Source organism: Saccoglossus kowalevskii, chromosome 6, assembly GCF_978046115.1.
Source record: "Saccoglossus kowalevskii chromosome 6, keSacKowa6.1, whole genome shotgun sequence".
NCBI lineage: Eukaryota > Metazoa > Hemichordata > Enteropneusta > Harrimaniidae > Saccoglossus > Saccoglossus kowalevskii.
The window spans coordinates 33,734,067-33,752,411 of record NC_140646.1 but is presented as its reverse complement, the minus strand read 5'-3'; the positions used below and the strand labels follow the sequence as shown (position 1 = coordinate 33,752,411).

At 36.0% G+C, this 18,345-nt stretch overlaps 1 protein-coding gene, 1 long non-coding RNA gene and 1 pseudogene across 2 annotated transcripts in view; 1 reads left to right on the top strand and 2 right to left on the bottom strand.

Annotated features, from left to right (window-relative positions):
* Window positions 1–18,297, bottom strand: part of LOC100371618 (diphosphomevalonate decarboxylase-like) — a 21,653-nt gene extending 3,356 nt beyond the window's left edge. The window contains exons 1-6 of the mRNA XM_002735030.4: window positions 18,125–18,297; window positions 8,532–8,670; window positions 7,374–7,420; window positions 6,696–6,836; window positions 2,979–3,178; window positions 668–838 (exon numbers count right to left, since the gene is read on the bottom strand). Coding sequence (XP_002735076.1) covers window positions 668–838; window positions 2,979–3,178; window positions 6,696–6,836; window positions 7,374–7,420; window positions 8,532–8,670; window positions 18,125–18,209 — 783 coding nt within the window. The 5' untranslated portion in view covers window positions 18,210–18,297. The remainder of the gene's footprint in view (window positions 1–667; window positions 839–2,978; window positions 3,179–6,695; window positions 6,837–7,373; window positions 7,421–8,531; window positions 8,671–18,124) is intronic.
* Window positions 11,907–13,690, top strand: LOC144352602 (uncharacterized; annotated as a pseudogene).
* On the bottom strand, window positions 14,969–16,321 carry LOC146742723 (uncharacterized). The gene is made up of 2 exons (XR_014929719.1): window positions 16,008–16,321; window positions 14,969–15,561 (listed from the first exon to the last, which is right to left on the bottom strand). It is a non-coding gene; the product is annotated as an uncharacterized LOC146742723 (long non-coding RNA).
* Window positions 18,298–18,345: the final 48 nt, after the last annotated feature.

Genomic DNA, 18,345 nt, shown 5'->3' with positions numbered 1-18,345 from the left:
CACATCACCGTAATAGTGAGTCTACCCAGTGCAGTCAGTACCACTTTAATAAGGGAAAAATATCAGGCTGCAATTTATAATTGCTGTAAAAAAATCTTCAATCCACAAACAATAATACCAAAAATCACAGAATATGGACTCAAGATCTGGCTCGAATCATCATATTTAGGGGCCCAAATATGACAAAATAGAACAACTCTTATCAGACAAACTAGGTGAAAAACTTAAAAGTAGTCCTTTTATTCCTTTTTTTCATAATAAAACCATACCCTCCAAAACTCTCATTCAAAATTTGCAGGTGGCATTGGTATAGCTGAGAGGTGCAGATTTTGGTTTATGTTACTATTTTGAGTACCGGTATTACTATTTTAACAATGTTTCAAACCCCAAACCATGGCAAAACAAAAACTTCTGAAATATACTGTATACAGACCCCTTATCTAACCCCAATTTTTCTTCCATAATTGTATACCAATGTTCCTAAATTATTGCACTCAAAACTTGTGAATTTAAAAATGGAGTTCCTATGACAGGACTATCATGCACTTTTATACATGTACTACACCAATCTCATAGAGAAGTAATTTTCACATGTATAATTTCTGTGGCAAATTTGCAAAATAAAATACATGACTTTTTCCAGTTATAGTGGTGTGGATATATTCACCTTAATAGTAAGTTCAGCAAATTTCTGATAATCTTTTTCTTCAATTGCTTTTATCATCTCTTCCATTCTGCTTGGTACGACATGTTCAGCCCTGTAGCGTAGGAAGTCACTCGTGTTGACACTATTTCTCATCCCGTTTGTACTACTCGTGTGCTTTTTTTGATCACTCACCTACAACAAGAGAACAAACTTTTTCAGTTTAATTACAATTACATGGACAAAAGTGACGACACAAGGGCAACAAGTCATTGTCAATGACACGTCCCCGTTCCGTTCATATTTGAGTGACATATACATTCAAAGCAGATCATGATCGAAATGCACCTGCATATGTACAACACATTGTGCTAAATCTGAACAAAATCCATCCATGCATGACTGAGATCCGGTTCTGGAATTGTGAAAATACGTGATTTTGATGCATTTTCGGCCTTAAAATGGCCATCATTCCACTATTGTTAAGCAGATCATGAAACAAATGCACATATCTATTTGTGACATGATGTACCATGTGTGTGTGAAGTTTGAACTTGATCAATCCAGACATGTCTTGGATACGGATCCAGAACTGAATTCTTTAACAAAATGGCCGCCAGTCGGCCATTTCGAACTTGATCCGAAAAAAAAAGAAGACGTGCATCAAGGTCCTATTATGTTTAATGTATGTACCAAATTTGAACAAAATCCATCCATGCATAACTGAGATACGGGTCCGGAATGGTGAAAATGTGCGATTTCAATGCATTTTCGGCCTTAAAGCGGCCCCCATTTGGCTATCGTTAATGAGATCATGAAACAAATGCACATACATATTTGTGACATGATGTACCTTGTGTGTGTGAAGTTTGAACTTGATCAATCCAGACATGTCTCGGATACGGATCCAGAACTGAATTCTTTAAAACAAAATGGCCGCCAGTCGGCCATTTCGAACTTGATCCGAAAAAAAAAAATGACGTGCATCAAGGTCCTATTATGTTTAATGTATGTACCAAATTAGAATGAAATCCGTCCATGCATAACTGAGATCCGGGTCCGGAATGGTGAAAATGTGCGATATCAATGCATTTTCGGCCTTAAAGCGGCCGCCATTTGGCTATCGTTAATGAGATCATGAAACAAATGCACATACATATTTGTGACATGATGTACCTTGTGTGTGTGAAGTTTGAACTCGATCAATCCAAGCATGTCTCAGATACGGATCCAGAACTGAATTCTTTAAAACAAAATGGCCGCCAGTCGGCCATTTCGAACCCGATCCCCCCAAAAAAATGACGTGCATCAAGGCCCTATTATGTTTAATGTATGTACCAAATTTGAACAAAATCCGTCCATGCATAACTGAGATCCGGGTCCGGAATGGTGAAAATGTGCGATTTTGATGCATTTTCGGCCTTAAAATGGCCGCTATTCGGCTATCGTTAATCAGATCATGAAAAAAATGCATGTGCATATGTCCCATATAATGTGTGATGTATGAGTGAAGTTTGAACTTAATCGGTCCATGCATGTTCGAGATACAGGTGATCACGGACGGACGCACGGACGGACGCACGGACGCACACAGGGCAAAACATAAGTCCCCGTTTTCGGACTGCGTCCGAACGGGGACTAATAAAATGTGATGTGACAACTAACAGTTGACAACTAACAATCAGTCATGCAAATATCCTGGTCTCGGCACCAAATTGTGAATAGCATTACAGAAATACAGGTTTCCGACAATGATACAATCATCACCTGTATACCATTTATTCCAAAACTACTCCGGTAAAAATACAGCGGTAAGAAAGTGTCCAACTGGAACAGGTACGCAGTAAAAACAGAAATTGAACTGCACACGAGCAGAAGTTAAACAAATACTGATTGGTCAATACCAACCATGTGCGGACGTAGATTGATTAACATAATTTATGCATTTCACTTGGATATCGGCAGTATCGCCATAACATCGAATATAACAATAATAACTCCAAAATTAATAACAATATTAATGTTCACGACAATGATACATGCCATGACGGATACTATTATGGGATGTGACACATCATCAATAAGAGGGTGTCAGAAAGAGGCATAGCCTCTCAAGACATATTTGACATGATTTCACCCTGTAGATTAAAAATGCAATTTTATTTATAAATAACCAAAATGATTTTAACCAAATAGATTAGATTAGAAAAGCCGATTTGATAATATAAATGGCGGTTGTTTTTGCGATGCATGTTCTTGTATACAACACATATGAAATACATTGTTTATTTACTTAAAATTTGCATAGCATTTAGAATAAATTCTATATACTCACAACTAGAACCAATACTCTCATCTCTGGCCAGTGATCAACATCAGCTACAACTTTAGCAATGCTATCTGATCCATTTTTCTTTTCTCCCACGGTCCACTGTACAAATCCACCATATATACTACGACAAGCGCTACCAGACCCCCGTCGAGCTATGTCAGAAACGTCACCGTTGATATCATACAACTTTGATAAAGTGTAAACTAGAAAGCATGGAATAAACAAAACACGTTAATATATTTTTCAAAATGTAAGGAAACAATTCTTAACTTTTAAGTTTGGCTGCAACGAATGTTTAGCTCTTCTGATCTCTCAAATTTTTCAACCATTTTCTATTTACGGCAAGATCCTGCGTTATGTGTGAAATCAAACTTAAAAACCAGACAAACAAAGGTTGTTGTGGCATCAAAACATTGCATGGGATTTGATAAACACAAAACTATATTTGGGGGTATTTACATGCTTTAATAATTTGCTGTACACATTTGATGATGGTCAATTTTGATGAAGTGACGCCATATTCTTCTGTATTTGAATTGCAACTTTGAACATTATTCAAAAGCATTGCCTAATGACACTTTAACAACTGAGAAACGATCACCAACATCATGAATATTATTGAAAATTTGACGATCAGTACACTTCTTTAACAATTTACACATATTTCACATAATAGTTGCCAGACCTCAAATAAAACATTAATTTAAAACTTAACCTTTTCACCACCAGTTCCCTCTTTTCATCACAAATTCACAAAATAGTCCTGTTTATAGTCTGCACTTTCCTTCAGAAGATTTGGACAAAAATAGGCAAATTCTTTGAGTAAAAACTGAAAATTGATTCAAATTTTGTCTGTTGGCTCCAAAATTAGGGTTCATTTCCAGAAATATTGAAGCATATAAAAAAAAAAGTGCAGAAAAATTTGGGCAAGAAAATCTAGTGGGGAAAAGGTTAAATAAGTACTGTGATCAGACCAGTCATTTATTATTGATATCAAAGACATGGATACAGAATCATGTGTCAGAATTATGATTTCAGCCTACCGTACTTATCCGGGTAAAAGCCCATGCCTGGACAAACGCCCACCCCCCACTTTTGACACAATAAAGAAGTTGAGGTCATGTCCGGGCACACGCCCAGGGGGTCTTTTTCTACACAAAACAAAAAACTATTTTCTATTCGTTGACTGTGGTTGTATTAACAGTTGACTTTCTTGAAGTTTGTCGTGATACTTATAACAAGCAGCCTATCGGCTGAGATAGCTCCGCTGTTAGCAATGCACATTTCAATTAAAGAACTGAAGACACCATTAGAAAATGAATAATATGTATAGTATCAAAGCAATCGGACTTACAGTTTTTAACAAGAAGTCGAAAATATCACTTTTTACCAAAAATGACAAAAATATTCACCAAAATTAGAGAATTGAAGATATCATCACAAAATGAACAAATCTGAGAGAGGTCCACATGTAGTACCTATATATGTAATATTAAAGCAATCAGACTATTGGTTTTTTACAAGAAGTCGAAAATATCACTTTTTACCAAAAATGATAAAAATATTCACCAAATTTATAGAATCGAAGATATCATCACGAAACGAACAAATCTGAGAAAGGTCTACATGTAGTATCTAAATATGTAATATCAAAGCAATTGAACTATTGGTTTTTAACAAGAAGTCGAAAATATCACTTTTTACCAAAAATTACAAAAATATTCACCAAAATTAGAGAATTGAAGATATCATCACGAAATGAACAAATCTGAGAGAGGTTCACATGTAGTACCTATATATGTAGTATCAAAGCAATTGGACTTGCGGTTTTTAACAAGAAGTTGAAAATATCACTTTTTACCAAAAATGATAAAAATATTCACCAAAATTAGAGAATTAAAGATATCATTACAAAATGAACAAATCTGAGAGAGGTCCACATGTAGTACATATATATGTCATATCAAAGCAATTGCAATTGCGGTTTTTAACAAGAAGTCGAAAATATCACTTTTTACCAAAAATTAGAGAATTGAAGATATCAACATGAAATGAACAAACCTAAGAGAGGTCTACCCAAGGTACATATACACCAAGTATCAAAGCATTCAGGCTTGTAGTTTTCAAGAAGAAGTCAAAAAAGTAAAACATTGACACGGACGACGATGACGGACAATCACTCATATGATAAGCTCCGCTCGACAAAGTCGACAGCGGAGCTAAAAATTGTTAATTGCGTAAAACAAGGGCTGAACGCAAAATAGCTGTGACAGCTTTCTGCCTTCAGGGCAGCTCATTCACCGCTGATTTTTTTCAGAATCATAACAGTCAGCAAGTCTATAAAAAATATTAAAGCAGAAACGTTAGTTCTCTTTTTAAAATATGTCATGGCCCTAAAAAGGGACGACCGTTTGGTTTGTGCTTCTTTAGAAACGATTCAAGCAAATTGTCTCACTCGTTTAGCTTTAGCGTCGTCGACAATGAAAACAATGTTGCAATATTGTAGCAACCCGTACCTGGGAGAATGGTTGAAATCACGTTATTTTGGCTTTATAAAATATTTTGTAGCAGCTTGCGAATCCATAACTGGGGACAGCAATTTTGCAATGTCACGCCGAAGACTGACAACTTTTTTACCATCTTTTATCACCGCTATTGCATTTCTGTCATGAAAACTATTCTTCTGTCGTTGGATAAAAAAAAATTTCTATTTTAAGTCCACCGCGATATCCATAGTGAGACATTCCAACCGCCGGAAACTGCTGAATGATAACTTTCACCGTGATTAATAAGCGTCGAGTCTGATAAGGAAGCAATGTCACAATTTGACCTTTATGATGAAATACTAGTAGTGATGTCATTCTTAGCCAATCAGTAAAGCAGATGCATAAAGGTCAAAGATGATTGCTAGACTGTAAACAAAAGCATCGTGTGCCATCGCAGCAGAGCGACCCCATTTTTCTTGTCTCTTTATTATGATTAGACATGAATGAAAAGTGCCAAGCTGACAGACTGCGAAATCCGTGTTTTAAAAGTGCCAAGTCCAAAATGTGTGGGACGATATCGACGAACTTCAGGAATAAGTTGTAGGGATTTTGTTCGACGGCTACAGTGACGCCGACTTGGACATTTGAGGGTTTTGAGTTTGACGAAGATGGCAATGAACATACAAATAAAGATCTGAGAAGTTTTTTTCAAACAACTATGAATTTTTATAATTTTTACTGTGTAAATTTATAAATTATTATTGATCTTGTATGATGGTTGATTCGTAATTTGTCGAGACCGGAAATCATTTTACGCAGTTTAACCCCCGACATTTTAATTCATTTTGAGTTCACGCGTATTGGTCGTGTTTGTCGGCGGGAAAATCCTAATTCAAATGATTCCTCACTGTCGATTTTTATTATTTCTGGTTTATTTGTCACATTATATGCAATACATTATTTTTGTTTTACTTCTAGTGTTGCATATTGTTCATTTATTTCCGTTGCATGTTTTCATTTGCCGTTCTATTCCCTGCCGCAGTTCGATCTGCGTGTTGTCAATTTTCGCGAATTTTCGTTTAATTTTTGCCGGGGATCTCCTGGCAAACACCCACCCCTTCTTTTTGGCAATTTTCCATGTTCAGGACCCTTGGCTTATACCCGGATAAATACGGTACTAGTCCAGAAAAGTAGAAAAGCAGCAATATTTCATCAATATTTACATCACACCTACCTAAACAAGCATAGCCCGCAGCAGAGGATGCTAGACCAGCTGCTGTTGGAAAGTTGTTTTCAGAACAAATATGGACTGACCAGTTCAGCATCTCGGATTTGGAATCATCATTATGTTTTCGCTTCCGAGCACGTCGTCTAACTGAACAACAGACAAATTAATAAAATTATGAAACAAATTCAATTTAAAATTTGTCTTTTCGCAATCTACAACAGATGATGATTCGGCATATTTCAGTGCTATGGAGAATTTAATTCATCAGTGATCAGCTCCTATACAAACAAATCATAAAATTATAAATACCTTCTTATCATCACTACTACAAAGCTAACAGACCTCACAGTGGTTGAAATTAAATATTAAAGTTGTCTATCCATTAGACAGGTTGGAGAATAAAAGTACCTAGGGTAGGGTTTTAAGTTGAGGAACTTGGCAGAGAAACAATATATCTTATTGCTATTTAACATGTTTCACATAAATTTAATTTAGCATATTAATTATCAGTGAAAATAGCGAAATTAAAACCACCAAATAATTAATGTATTAACAGTATCCAACGTCAGTGACATATAAAACAATAAACATTAAACACACAAAATTGAAAATCCTAACATTAATTACTAAAGTTTCTAATGACAAATGTGTGAATATAATTATTCAAATGAGCAGTTTGCTTACTTTCTATTAAACAGTTTTGAATTCTTGGATTTTCTATTGATTCTTCTCTGAAATAAAAAGAAATAAACTGGTTACCTATATAGACAAGTACTGGTTCCTGCTCTGTGTGATCATTAGCCAGGGTACTGTTAAAACGTAGGAGTTGAGGTTCACAGTTCTATATTTATTTAATAATGCGCACACCCCTTGTAGAGATGGAGATGGTTTTCAAATGCAGAAAATGTAGAAAAAAATCAGCTGAAACAAAATACAAGTCAGAAACAACCAAGACAAGAAAGAAAAACAATTACTGTCATCCATTGTTAGGAAAATCTGCATATTCAGATTATTCAGATTAGCAGGACGTTATGTTTGTCAGTCAACCAATTTCACAACCACCCAATGGCAACGGAGGCAAAATATTAGCTGAAAATTGAGTATCCATGGAGTGATAGTCTGATACTCAAACTGCATGAGCAGACACCTGTCAATTCTACAATAGGATTAGGGGTTGATTTTCTGTCCAGTTGTTCTTGAGAACAAGCTTTATAATACATTTCATTTTCATTTTTGGTTTTGGATGAAAGTATACAAAAATGTTTTTGTATTTCTTTCATAATATTTAGGTAGAAACCAAAAAAAAGTCATGAGTGACTCTTTTTGAACTGATGCAAACTGACCAAAAACTATTAATTTTATTTGGCATTAGATATATAGTTATGTTTCATTTTTGTTTATGAATAGAAGATTTGGCAAGAGACAAATTTGGACGAATTTTGTCAGTGAGTCAGTCAAAATATTGAAGCTGTGAAAAATTCATTTACTTCCTAAAGACACAGTGACTTTTATCCTGTCTCATAAACTAATTTAAATTGCAAAAAATTGATAGTTGCACAAAATAAAAAGTTTACAGTTATTTCTGGCAACAACATGCAACCATGGATGCAATGATACACAAAATAAAAGATACCTTAGCAACATAGAACAATATCAAGGAGTGAACCATTTGATAATCGGAGAGGGGGTTTAGGGGATGGAGGGGTGATTTTTTTTTGTTATTTTTTTTTACTTATTACTGAGGCTGAATAAAAAATTCAGGATGTCAGATTCACCCTTTTTATTCCTTACTCTGAATGGTCCATCCCTAATGTTATAACAAAAACAAGACCGGTCACTCACTTTCCATTCAGCCATAGTCTATCCCGTTTGAATTCCTTGGATATAGACGCAGTAGTTGTTGATTTTAAATGATCTTGATCCAATGAAGCACTCAGTGAACTATTAGTTGGTAATATTAGTTGTTCATCTCGCTTACCCCCTGCGGATAAATAAAAAAAAAAACTTGTACCAATCAAAGCAGAAAATGAAGAAATGTACATACGGGATGTGTAGTATAAACAATTGTTTAATTTGCATCTTTATCGGTAATTACCATGGTAACAAGAGAAGTCGGCCAGCAAAATAACGGAGAAGTCGGTCAGTGGGAGAAGTCGGTCAGTGAACATCAGAGAAGTCGGCCAGTGGGGAAGTCGGCCGGTGAAACATCGGAGAAGTCGGTCATTACGTACATACTACGTTCGTACATATTTACATTTTTTTTTCCCGAAAAGTCGACCATTACTGGACATGGTATTTACTATGCTCGTACATATTGACTACAAATATTTTTTCGTGCGTCAAGTACAAAAGTGAGGAGTCGGCCATTTCGGTACAAACTTAGTTCATACATATTGACTACAAACATTGTTTTTCGTGTGTAAAGTACGAAAGTGGGAAGTCGGCCATTACAGTATAGACGTAAGTCAGTTTTTACAGTACAGATTGCGTTCGTACACTTTGATTACGGAAAATGTGTTTTTGTGTGTCACGTACTATTAAAAAAATGTGAGTAAGTGAGAAGTCAGCCATTACATTACAGACTACGGAATTCAATGTATTTAATTGTTATTTTAACCATATCCGTCTCCCAGGAGACGCGATTGTGTCTTGAATAAACTAAACTTAATTGACAGTTAGTAAATAACATGTCTTTCTATTTACAGAGTACTGAAGGGATTTAATTCAGAGCGAATGCATCGGACTGAAAATGTTTTTCTTGTTTGTGTTTAATAAAGATTCAGTTGTGTTGTGTTTTTGACGAGCTTTAGCGGCAGTCCACTCTGACAGTAACCTGCATCGTACCGCAAAGCACATTGTTCAAATCATGGAGCTAAATAAATGAACATCCAATGTACATTGTATTGTAAAACCAAAGTCCGGTTCATACCCGTCTGATTTAGTCTGTTATTCTATTTAATAAAGATTGAGCAACATTTGAGCGCTATTATTTTGTGTATGCCAAGTACATGACCCCACAGGATGTATGCCAGCAAGCATCACACCAACCCGATTAACATCTATTGTCCAAGGTGTTAACTGCCGATATTTTTAATCATACCGACAAATTGCGTTTCTTTTATTATAAAAACACCGACAAAGATTACACTGCTATTGAAGGTGTACAAAGGCCACGAATAATCGGACTATACTTCGTTTTTATTAACCATGGGGAAATCCATTTTTTGTATTGACTAATCGGTCTTTAAGGTACAGACTACATTCGTAGGCGTTGAGTATATACAAAATATTTATCGAACGTCAATTACGGATTTCAAAATATAAACCTCCATGGTATATCTCTGTTCACCGCACATACATTTTTCCCCTAAATTGCCGACATTTCGTCGTACATAAACTAAAATTATCAAGTGCGCTAAATTATAATTACCATGTAAGTACCGTAAGCACAGTATATTTTGTTCTTTATGTAATGTTTATTTGAAGGCTTCATATTGAACGTCGATCAACCATCCCTGATACATTCCCTGTGGCATTCAATGTAACTTACATATAGAACACTTTTTGAGATGTTTGCAGCGTCTGCAGCGCAATGGTATACAGTCAAACACAATAAAATGACAGGTTCAAATCCAGGTCTGTATGACGTCAGAGACGTGAATATTTATTGTAAGTGCCGGTGGTGGCGTAAAATCTGGACGTGAAATATATCTTATCCATAGGACTGGTTCAATCCTCCATTAACAAATCAAACAATAGTTGGATGTGTTTAAGTGTTTCATTATACCTCAAGAATTGTTGTAATTGTGACACCACTTAACCATTTTGCCATTGTACTAGCTGTTAATCTTTGAACTTGCCGACTTGATAATGCGTTGCTCTTACGGCCATACATAATTTTTGCCATTGTACTAGCTGTTAATATTTGAACTTGCCGACTTGATAATGCATTGCTCTTACGGCCATACATAATTTTTGCCATTGTACTAGCTGTTAATATTTGAACTTGCCGACTTGATAATGCATTGCTCTTACGGCCATACATAATTTTTGCCATTGTACTAGCTGTTAATATTTGAACTTGCTGACTTGATAATGCGTTGCTCTTACGGCCATACATAATTTTTGCCATTGTACTAGCTGTTAATATTTGAACTTGCCGACTTGATAATGCGTTGCTCTTACGGCCATACATAATTTTTGCCATTGTACTAGCTGTTAATATTTGAACTTGCCGACTTGATAATGCGTTGCTCTTACGGCCATACATAATTTTTGTCATTGTAGTTTAACTACTGTAGAACTAAATTGTTGCATTTCATTTATTGCACTTTATATATTATTGTTGGGTTTTAGAGAAAAAATCATTTCTTTACGGATAACAATTCTGCTTTAAAATATAAAATCAACATTACCAAATGATGTTTAAGCCTGAATTTACTTGAATACGGTTTACATTAAATAACTAACAGATATAGTATTTTATGGCATACAGAGGGCGCTGAGGCACAAATAGCCATATCAGCAATGTTTTAACTATAATACTGTAAAGGGGTTAATTATTCATTGGGTTTTAATTTTGCTTATTTCGCTGACTGGAAAATGCGCTGAATTAAAACCCAGTGAATATGTAAAATTTAGCATAGAACACATTATCCAAATGATAAAACCATGAATTTAAAACCCACTGAATATGCCTGAAATGGTAAATCAGCGAAATTTAAACTCAGTGAAAATTAATCATTTTACAGTATACGGTACCTGGAAAATATAATCGTATCGACACTGTATGTAATTATCACAACTACACGCAAAGTTATTTCCTGTGAAATAAAAATACTGCTTATAAACTCGGATTTGAAAATTATTTATGTGAATACAGAATTATTTAAAATGTTATTTAACCCCAAATTTTGATTTTTTTTGGCATTTTTACTAAAGAATCGAAGGTGTTAATGTCATTAACACCTTTGATTCTTTAGTAAAAATGCCAAAAAAATCAAAATTAGTTAATGTATTGATTATTGTCCGTCGTTTGAATATAGATAATAATCAACCTAATAAGCCAATAAGAAAGTGTGAAATGATATGCAAATTATATCGAACGATATAAAAACACGAGTTTTGCAGTTACTTCACTCTGTGTTCAGTCTAACTGCTCAGAATACTACTTTATTCTTATTGCTACTACCACCTCACGAAGAAAAATTTATTATTATGGCTATGCGTGCTAGTTCCAGAAGCAGAAAACCCAATTCCAGGTATCCTGTATTCCAGAGATGCGGCGATGACAATGACCTTTGCGTCATTTGCGACCGGGTGGTTTCAGGCCGTCATCATGGTATGTGCTGTGATTCTTGCTCAAGGTGGCAGCACAGACTATGCGACAGTGGCGTGAGTCACGTGTTGTATCGCAGTCTGAGGAATGGTGAAATTGAAAATTTTGCCTGGGTTTGCGGTAGATGCAATCCTGTACGAACGCCAGTTTCACCTCCTCCTGGCTTTAGTTTATTGACCTCAACAGATGACGCAGGTGAAGATGATGCCATGGAAGACATTGGGGAAGGAGACACTGAAGTAGGGGAAGAGGAAGAGAACACTGGGACCACGGAAGAAGACACTGGGGCAGGGGCAGATCACGCCGGAGATGGAGATGGGGAGGGTAACACAGGAGAAGAAGCGGAAGAGGACACTGGGACCACGGAAGAAGACACTGGGGCAGGGGCAGATCACGCCGGAGATGGGGATTGGGAGGGTGACACTGAGATCGGGGAAGAGGACACTGGGCCCAGGGAAGATGGGGTAGAGGGTTCTTTACATATTCATTCTTTTAATATATCCACTTCTTTCACAGAACCAACTGAAGCCCCTCGACCACCAAGACCAGATAGCATACCAACTTTACTCGACCACATCGACACAGAAATATCAGACGAAATCACTTATGAAATTATTGAAGGCGTATCCCAAAGATCCAGTAAAATATTATTTGATTCTTTAGGTTTTAGGTACACTATAAAGTTCGGTGCAAGAAAGAATGGTAATTTATGGCGGTGTTGTATTAGAAATAAGGCGATGGTTTGTAAGGCAACGGTGGAACAGATGTATTTACAGACGTATTTACCCGTTCGATGACGAATCACATACACCCAGCAGAACCAGGAATAAAAACAAAGATTCAAGTCACTAAAAAGGTACACCAGAAAGCAAAAGAAAATATTTTCCAGTCAGCGCCAGCAATAATCGAAGAAGTCATGTTAGCCAAGTTGCGACCTGAAGACCCTGCATCAAGCCGACCTAATCCGTCCAACCTTGCGTGAAGCAGTAATTATCAGAGACAGAAAGAGCGACCCGCAGAACCAACGGACCTTGATTTTTTCCGTAAAGACATCGTAGTTGAAGGAGCCCGCCATCTATTTTTCGCCACAGTTTTACAACTACAGTTACTAGCAGCGGCAACTAGTATTTTCCTTGATGGCACTTTTAAGGTAATCCGCGAACCTTTTTATAAACTTTTTTCTATTCACGCTTTTCTCGGGGATCATAATGGCGACAACGTTAAGCAAGTACCGGTAGCTTTTTTTTTTATGTAAAGACGACATAAACGCGATTATAAGGCAATTTTTCGCACCGTCAAAGAAGTCCTTCCCGTTCTTTCAGTTTTGACCGTTACTGTTGATTTTGAAACAGCCGTATAGCGCGCAGCAGAGAGCGAATTTCCCGGAATTCAAATTCGAGGATGTAATTTTCATTGGAAACAAGCTCTATGGAGGAAAGTGCAAGACCTTGGTCTTTCCGGAATCTACCGCCTAGTTGGACCAGCCCAAGATTTTATTAGATTACTTTTCGCGTTACTGTATATACCAGTGGAACACATACAGCCGACTCTAGAACAACTGACCACCGCCGCTAACGACCAACTCAGACCGCTATGTGAATACGTTCAGCAAACATGGATGAGTGGGAGATGGGAACCACACACTTGGTGCGTATTTAGATGAGCTATTAGAACCAACAACGACCTGGAGGGATGGCATAACCGACTAAACACCAAAGCCCAACGCGGAAATATCCAATTTTATCTACTACATGTAGTTCAGCTGCTCCACACAGATGCCAAACTTATTACATTACAGCAACAACTAATCAGTGAGGACAAACTTCGACGCTATCAGCGAAAACAGACACGGCTCATGGAAGGAAAATTAAACAAGTTATGGCGGAGATACAGAAGATTAATGAAGGCAGCGTCTTACATCGCAGCACCGACAACTGAATGATGAAACCATGTCGGTAATGTATTTTCTGTCCTTTGATGAAATTGCCATTACAATCTCGCAACTCGATTACTTTTATGTTATGTACTTTTCATGTTTTGAAATAAACTTAAATGCGGACTAATAAATTTCTCTAGTGTTTTTTTTCAGCGCCGTTTACTTTCGTTTATCATCGCAACTCGATTACCTTTATGTTATGTACTTTTCATGTTTTAAAATAAACTTAAATGCTGACTAATAAATTTCTCTAGTGTTTTTTTTTCAGCGCTGTTTACTTTCGTTAATCATCGCAACTCGATTACCTTTATGTTATGTACTTTTCATGTTTTGAAATAAACTTAAATGCGGACTAATAAATTTCTCTAGTGTTTTTTTTCAGCGCCGTTTACTTTCGTTAATCATCGCAACTCGATTACCTTTATGTTATGTACTTTTCATGTTTTAAAATAAACTTAAATGCTGACTAATAAATTTCTCTAGTGTTTTTTTTTCAGCGCCGTTTACTTTCGTTTATCATTGCAACTCGATTACCTTTATGCTATGTACTTTTCATGTTTTGAAATAAACTTAAATGCTGACTAATAAATTTCTCTAGTGTTTTTTTTCAGCGCCGTTTACTTTCGTTAATCATCGCAACTCGATTACCTTTATGTTATGTACTTTTCATGTTTTGAAATAAACTTAAATGCTGACAAATAAATTTCTCTAGTTTTTTTTTTCAGCGCAGTTTACTTTCGTTTATCATTGCAACTCGATTACCTTTATGTTATGCACTTTTCATGTTTTGAAATAAACTTAAATGCTGACTAATAAATTTCTTTAGTGTTTTTTTTCAGCGCCGTTTACTTTCGTTAATCATCGCAACTCGATTACCTTTATGTTATGTACTTTTCATGTTTTGAAATAAACTTAAATGCTGACTAATAAATTTCTCTAGTGTTTTTTTTCAGCGCCATTTACTTTCGTTAATCATCGCAACTCGATTACCTTTATGTTATGTACTTTTCATGTTTTAAAATAAACTTAAATGCTGACTAATAAATTTCTCTAGTGTTTTTTTTTCAGCACCGTTTACTTTCGTTAATCATCGCAACTCGATTACCTTTATGTTATGTACTTTTCATGTTTTAAAATAAACTTAAATGCTGACTAATAAATTTTTCTAGTGTTTTTTTTTCAGCGCAGTTTACTTTCGTTTATCATCGCAACTCCATTACCTTTATGCTATGTACTTTTCATGTTTTAAAATAAACTTAAATGCTGACTAATAAGTTTCTCTACGTCTATGTTATATATCTTATCGAAACTCCATTAGCATTTTTAATATGTAATGTGTATTTCAGGTTTTGACTATTTAGATTTTTGTTGTAATGTCAGTTATGTTTATGTTATATATTTTTCGTTGTTCTATTAAAATAAACTATTTTGAATAATTCTATCACTTTGAAACGTCTCTAGTTTTTTTATTGGCATTTTCTGGCAAGGGAACTGGGCTACTTTTATGTGATGTATTTTTACTGTTTGGAAATAAACTATAGAATGCTTGACTTTAAAATGTTTCCAGTTTGATTTTATAAATAATTGTCATCCAACATCTGTAAAAAACAGAAATAAATAAGTATCTGTGATCCGTAGTCTAGACTCAAGCCAACGTCCCTCCATTTCCACATGATGTGTCAGTTGGCGGCGAGATGACTGTAAGTTCATATCAAGTGTTTGGATGTAGTACCTAAGACAAAGCATTGTAATCCAGCAATAATCTCTTAACATTTTGTAAGAAAAATACATCTATTTTATGAAACACCGTACATGTACTTAGAAAACGTCGTTAGTTGCCATTTATTAAACCATGGATTTAATAAATAGCTCCATGATTAAACGTACATTATACGTAACAAAGACGGCAAATACATTTTTTTTGTTCACGTTAAAATGAATATAACTTATGTGTATAATAAATGGCAACAAATGACGTTTTCTAATGTACAGCATTTTATAAAATCATACGGCAGTTTAAACAGTTGAGTTGACGTGAACTTACATAACAACTATGAAAGTAGCGCATTTCATGGGCGGCAGTTCAAATACGCAGTTCAAGCACTTCCATTGTGATGCATAACTTCACACTTTCACACCCTCGGCAAGTTCAAATATTAACAGTTTAGACAATGAGTATAGTTGTGATTAAACACGACATTATTTGTTCCTTTTAGATAAATCATTGTCATTGTTATGTATTCTGTGCAAAACGAAAAGACTTGTATTTTATGCACAAAACATAATTAGTTCTTTCTTGCTAAATAACTATGACCTTACAGGTAATCTTCCCTCACTGAACTTCCGTTTTGCCATAAGGTTTTACTGAAAAAGAAAAAAAAACATTGTCCTAGTAATCACCATGCACAGACACATTGCTACCCCCGTGAAAAGGGTGGTAAAGCCAGGCTATCCACGTAACAATATGGCCGCCGGCACGTTCTCTCAACCACAGGTTCGCATTGTTTATTATTCATGGCACACATGTGTGTCACTGCAAGATTTCGTTTTTAAAAAAAATGAAGATCTAATGATAACGTTTGAGTAATAAATATCTGTCAAAAGTTTCTAATAAGTATTTCAATGCGATCACCCTGAATGAGTCCCAAAACTGCCATGTATCGGCGAATGGTCAATACTTTTGCTTGTCGAATGCTGTGATGTAGGGGTCGCCTGGTACCCAACAGCCCTACATGCAGTGGTTGTACTATTGATCCGTGGTACATCATGGCCATTTCACAATGTAATCTCATCCTTACAATTAATTAAATACAAATTTAGTATATTAGTCTTATTTGTGACTCGCTGTTAACATAACTCTGTACTATGGTATTGGTGATATATGAATTGGGTGCCATAGGATGATACTTGATGGCCAACCAACCTAATCAAATATGCATTTTTGCATTGTACGAGTGCAAAATAAGATATTAGGAAATTAGGATATTAGTACCAGCTGTTTTATACGCATGCGCATTGGCCAATTCTGTCAAATCTCGTCGTCTGTTTTGGGGCGTGTCTGGTCGATATGAAATTGCTTCAGCCATTGGAATTAACTGGTGTCTGTGTGAAAACCGCTGTAAAGTGGCGGTAAAATGAATTCGCGCGGTTTTACCAACATAGTAAACACTGAGTAAACCAAACTTAGAACTCGCGATACTAGTGCAGACGACTATGGTTGAACAACCATGAGAAATAAATGGCGGGACTTTGGTGGTGCACATTTAGCACAGAAATAAAAAACACGCCCACAGTTGGACAACCAATCATTTTATTATTGGTCACGATCAGCACGTCCTTGTAAACACCACATACACGATGTGCCGCCATCCAATGACGGGATGAGCGGCTTCCTTTGTGTACAATCAGCGTCAACTTCATGAAAGAAACACGACGCACTTGCTAAGCCAGACCGTCTGGTGGCGCCCTACTATTTCATCAATAACCAAATATACTATTATCCTGTTCCCGAATTGGACATTTGTTTATTTGGAGTAATTTCCAATTTTACGCCAGGTCCTTAGTAATTAATGATTCCACGTATTTATTTGGCCGTTATTTGACAGACGTAAAATGCCATAATGTTAATTCGCGGAAATTTAAACACACTGATACTGATAATGAATTAAAAATTTGCCAAAAATACTAAATTTGCTATCTCATGGAAATATCATATAAAATGGGCCCAATATACTAATGTTGTATTTATTTATTTGTAAGAACGAGTTTACATCCTGGAATGGCCACGATGTACCACGGATCACTATTATAGTAGGTAGCCTATATGAACTCGGCAATTTGTTCTGTAGTTTACGAACATAGATTTGTATAGTCTCCCTGCCTATTAGTAGAGTTGAAGTGGCCGACTTCTCCGCCCGGCCGACTTGACGATTGGCCGACTTCTCTCGTATACATCCCGCACCATATTTTTAAGTTTATAGTCGTGGAGAGTCTGTGGATTTGGGAGACATTTACTCCTAGCAGTTACGACGGTCAGGATAATTTCACATATAGATAATACAAGTACATGTATTCAGTTCAAACAGAACACGACATGTTATTGACAGTTCTCGCCAGCCGACAATTATAAATATAACGCAGCAATGTTGATGAATTACTCACAGTATTTTATGACTGCTATATTTATCGGTGCTGTGCATGTTACACTCCGTCCGCTCCATGTGGTATTGTCGTTATTCGCCGTCATCGTACCACGTCCATACAAATTTTAGAATAAATGCCATCGAAAGATGATCATTATACATCACCTGATTCACTCGCAATGACCGGGTAGTGAGACGGTGCTTCCGATTGGACAACTATAAACTTATATCGAATCACAG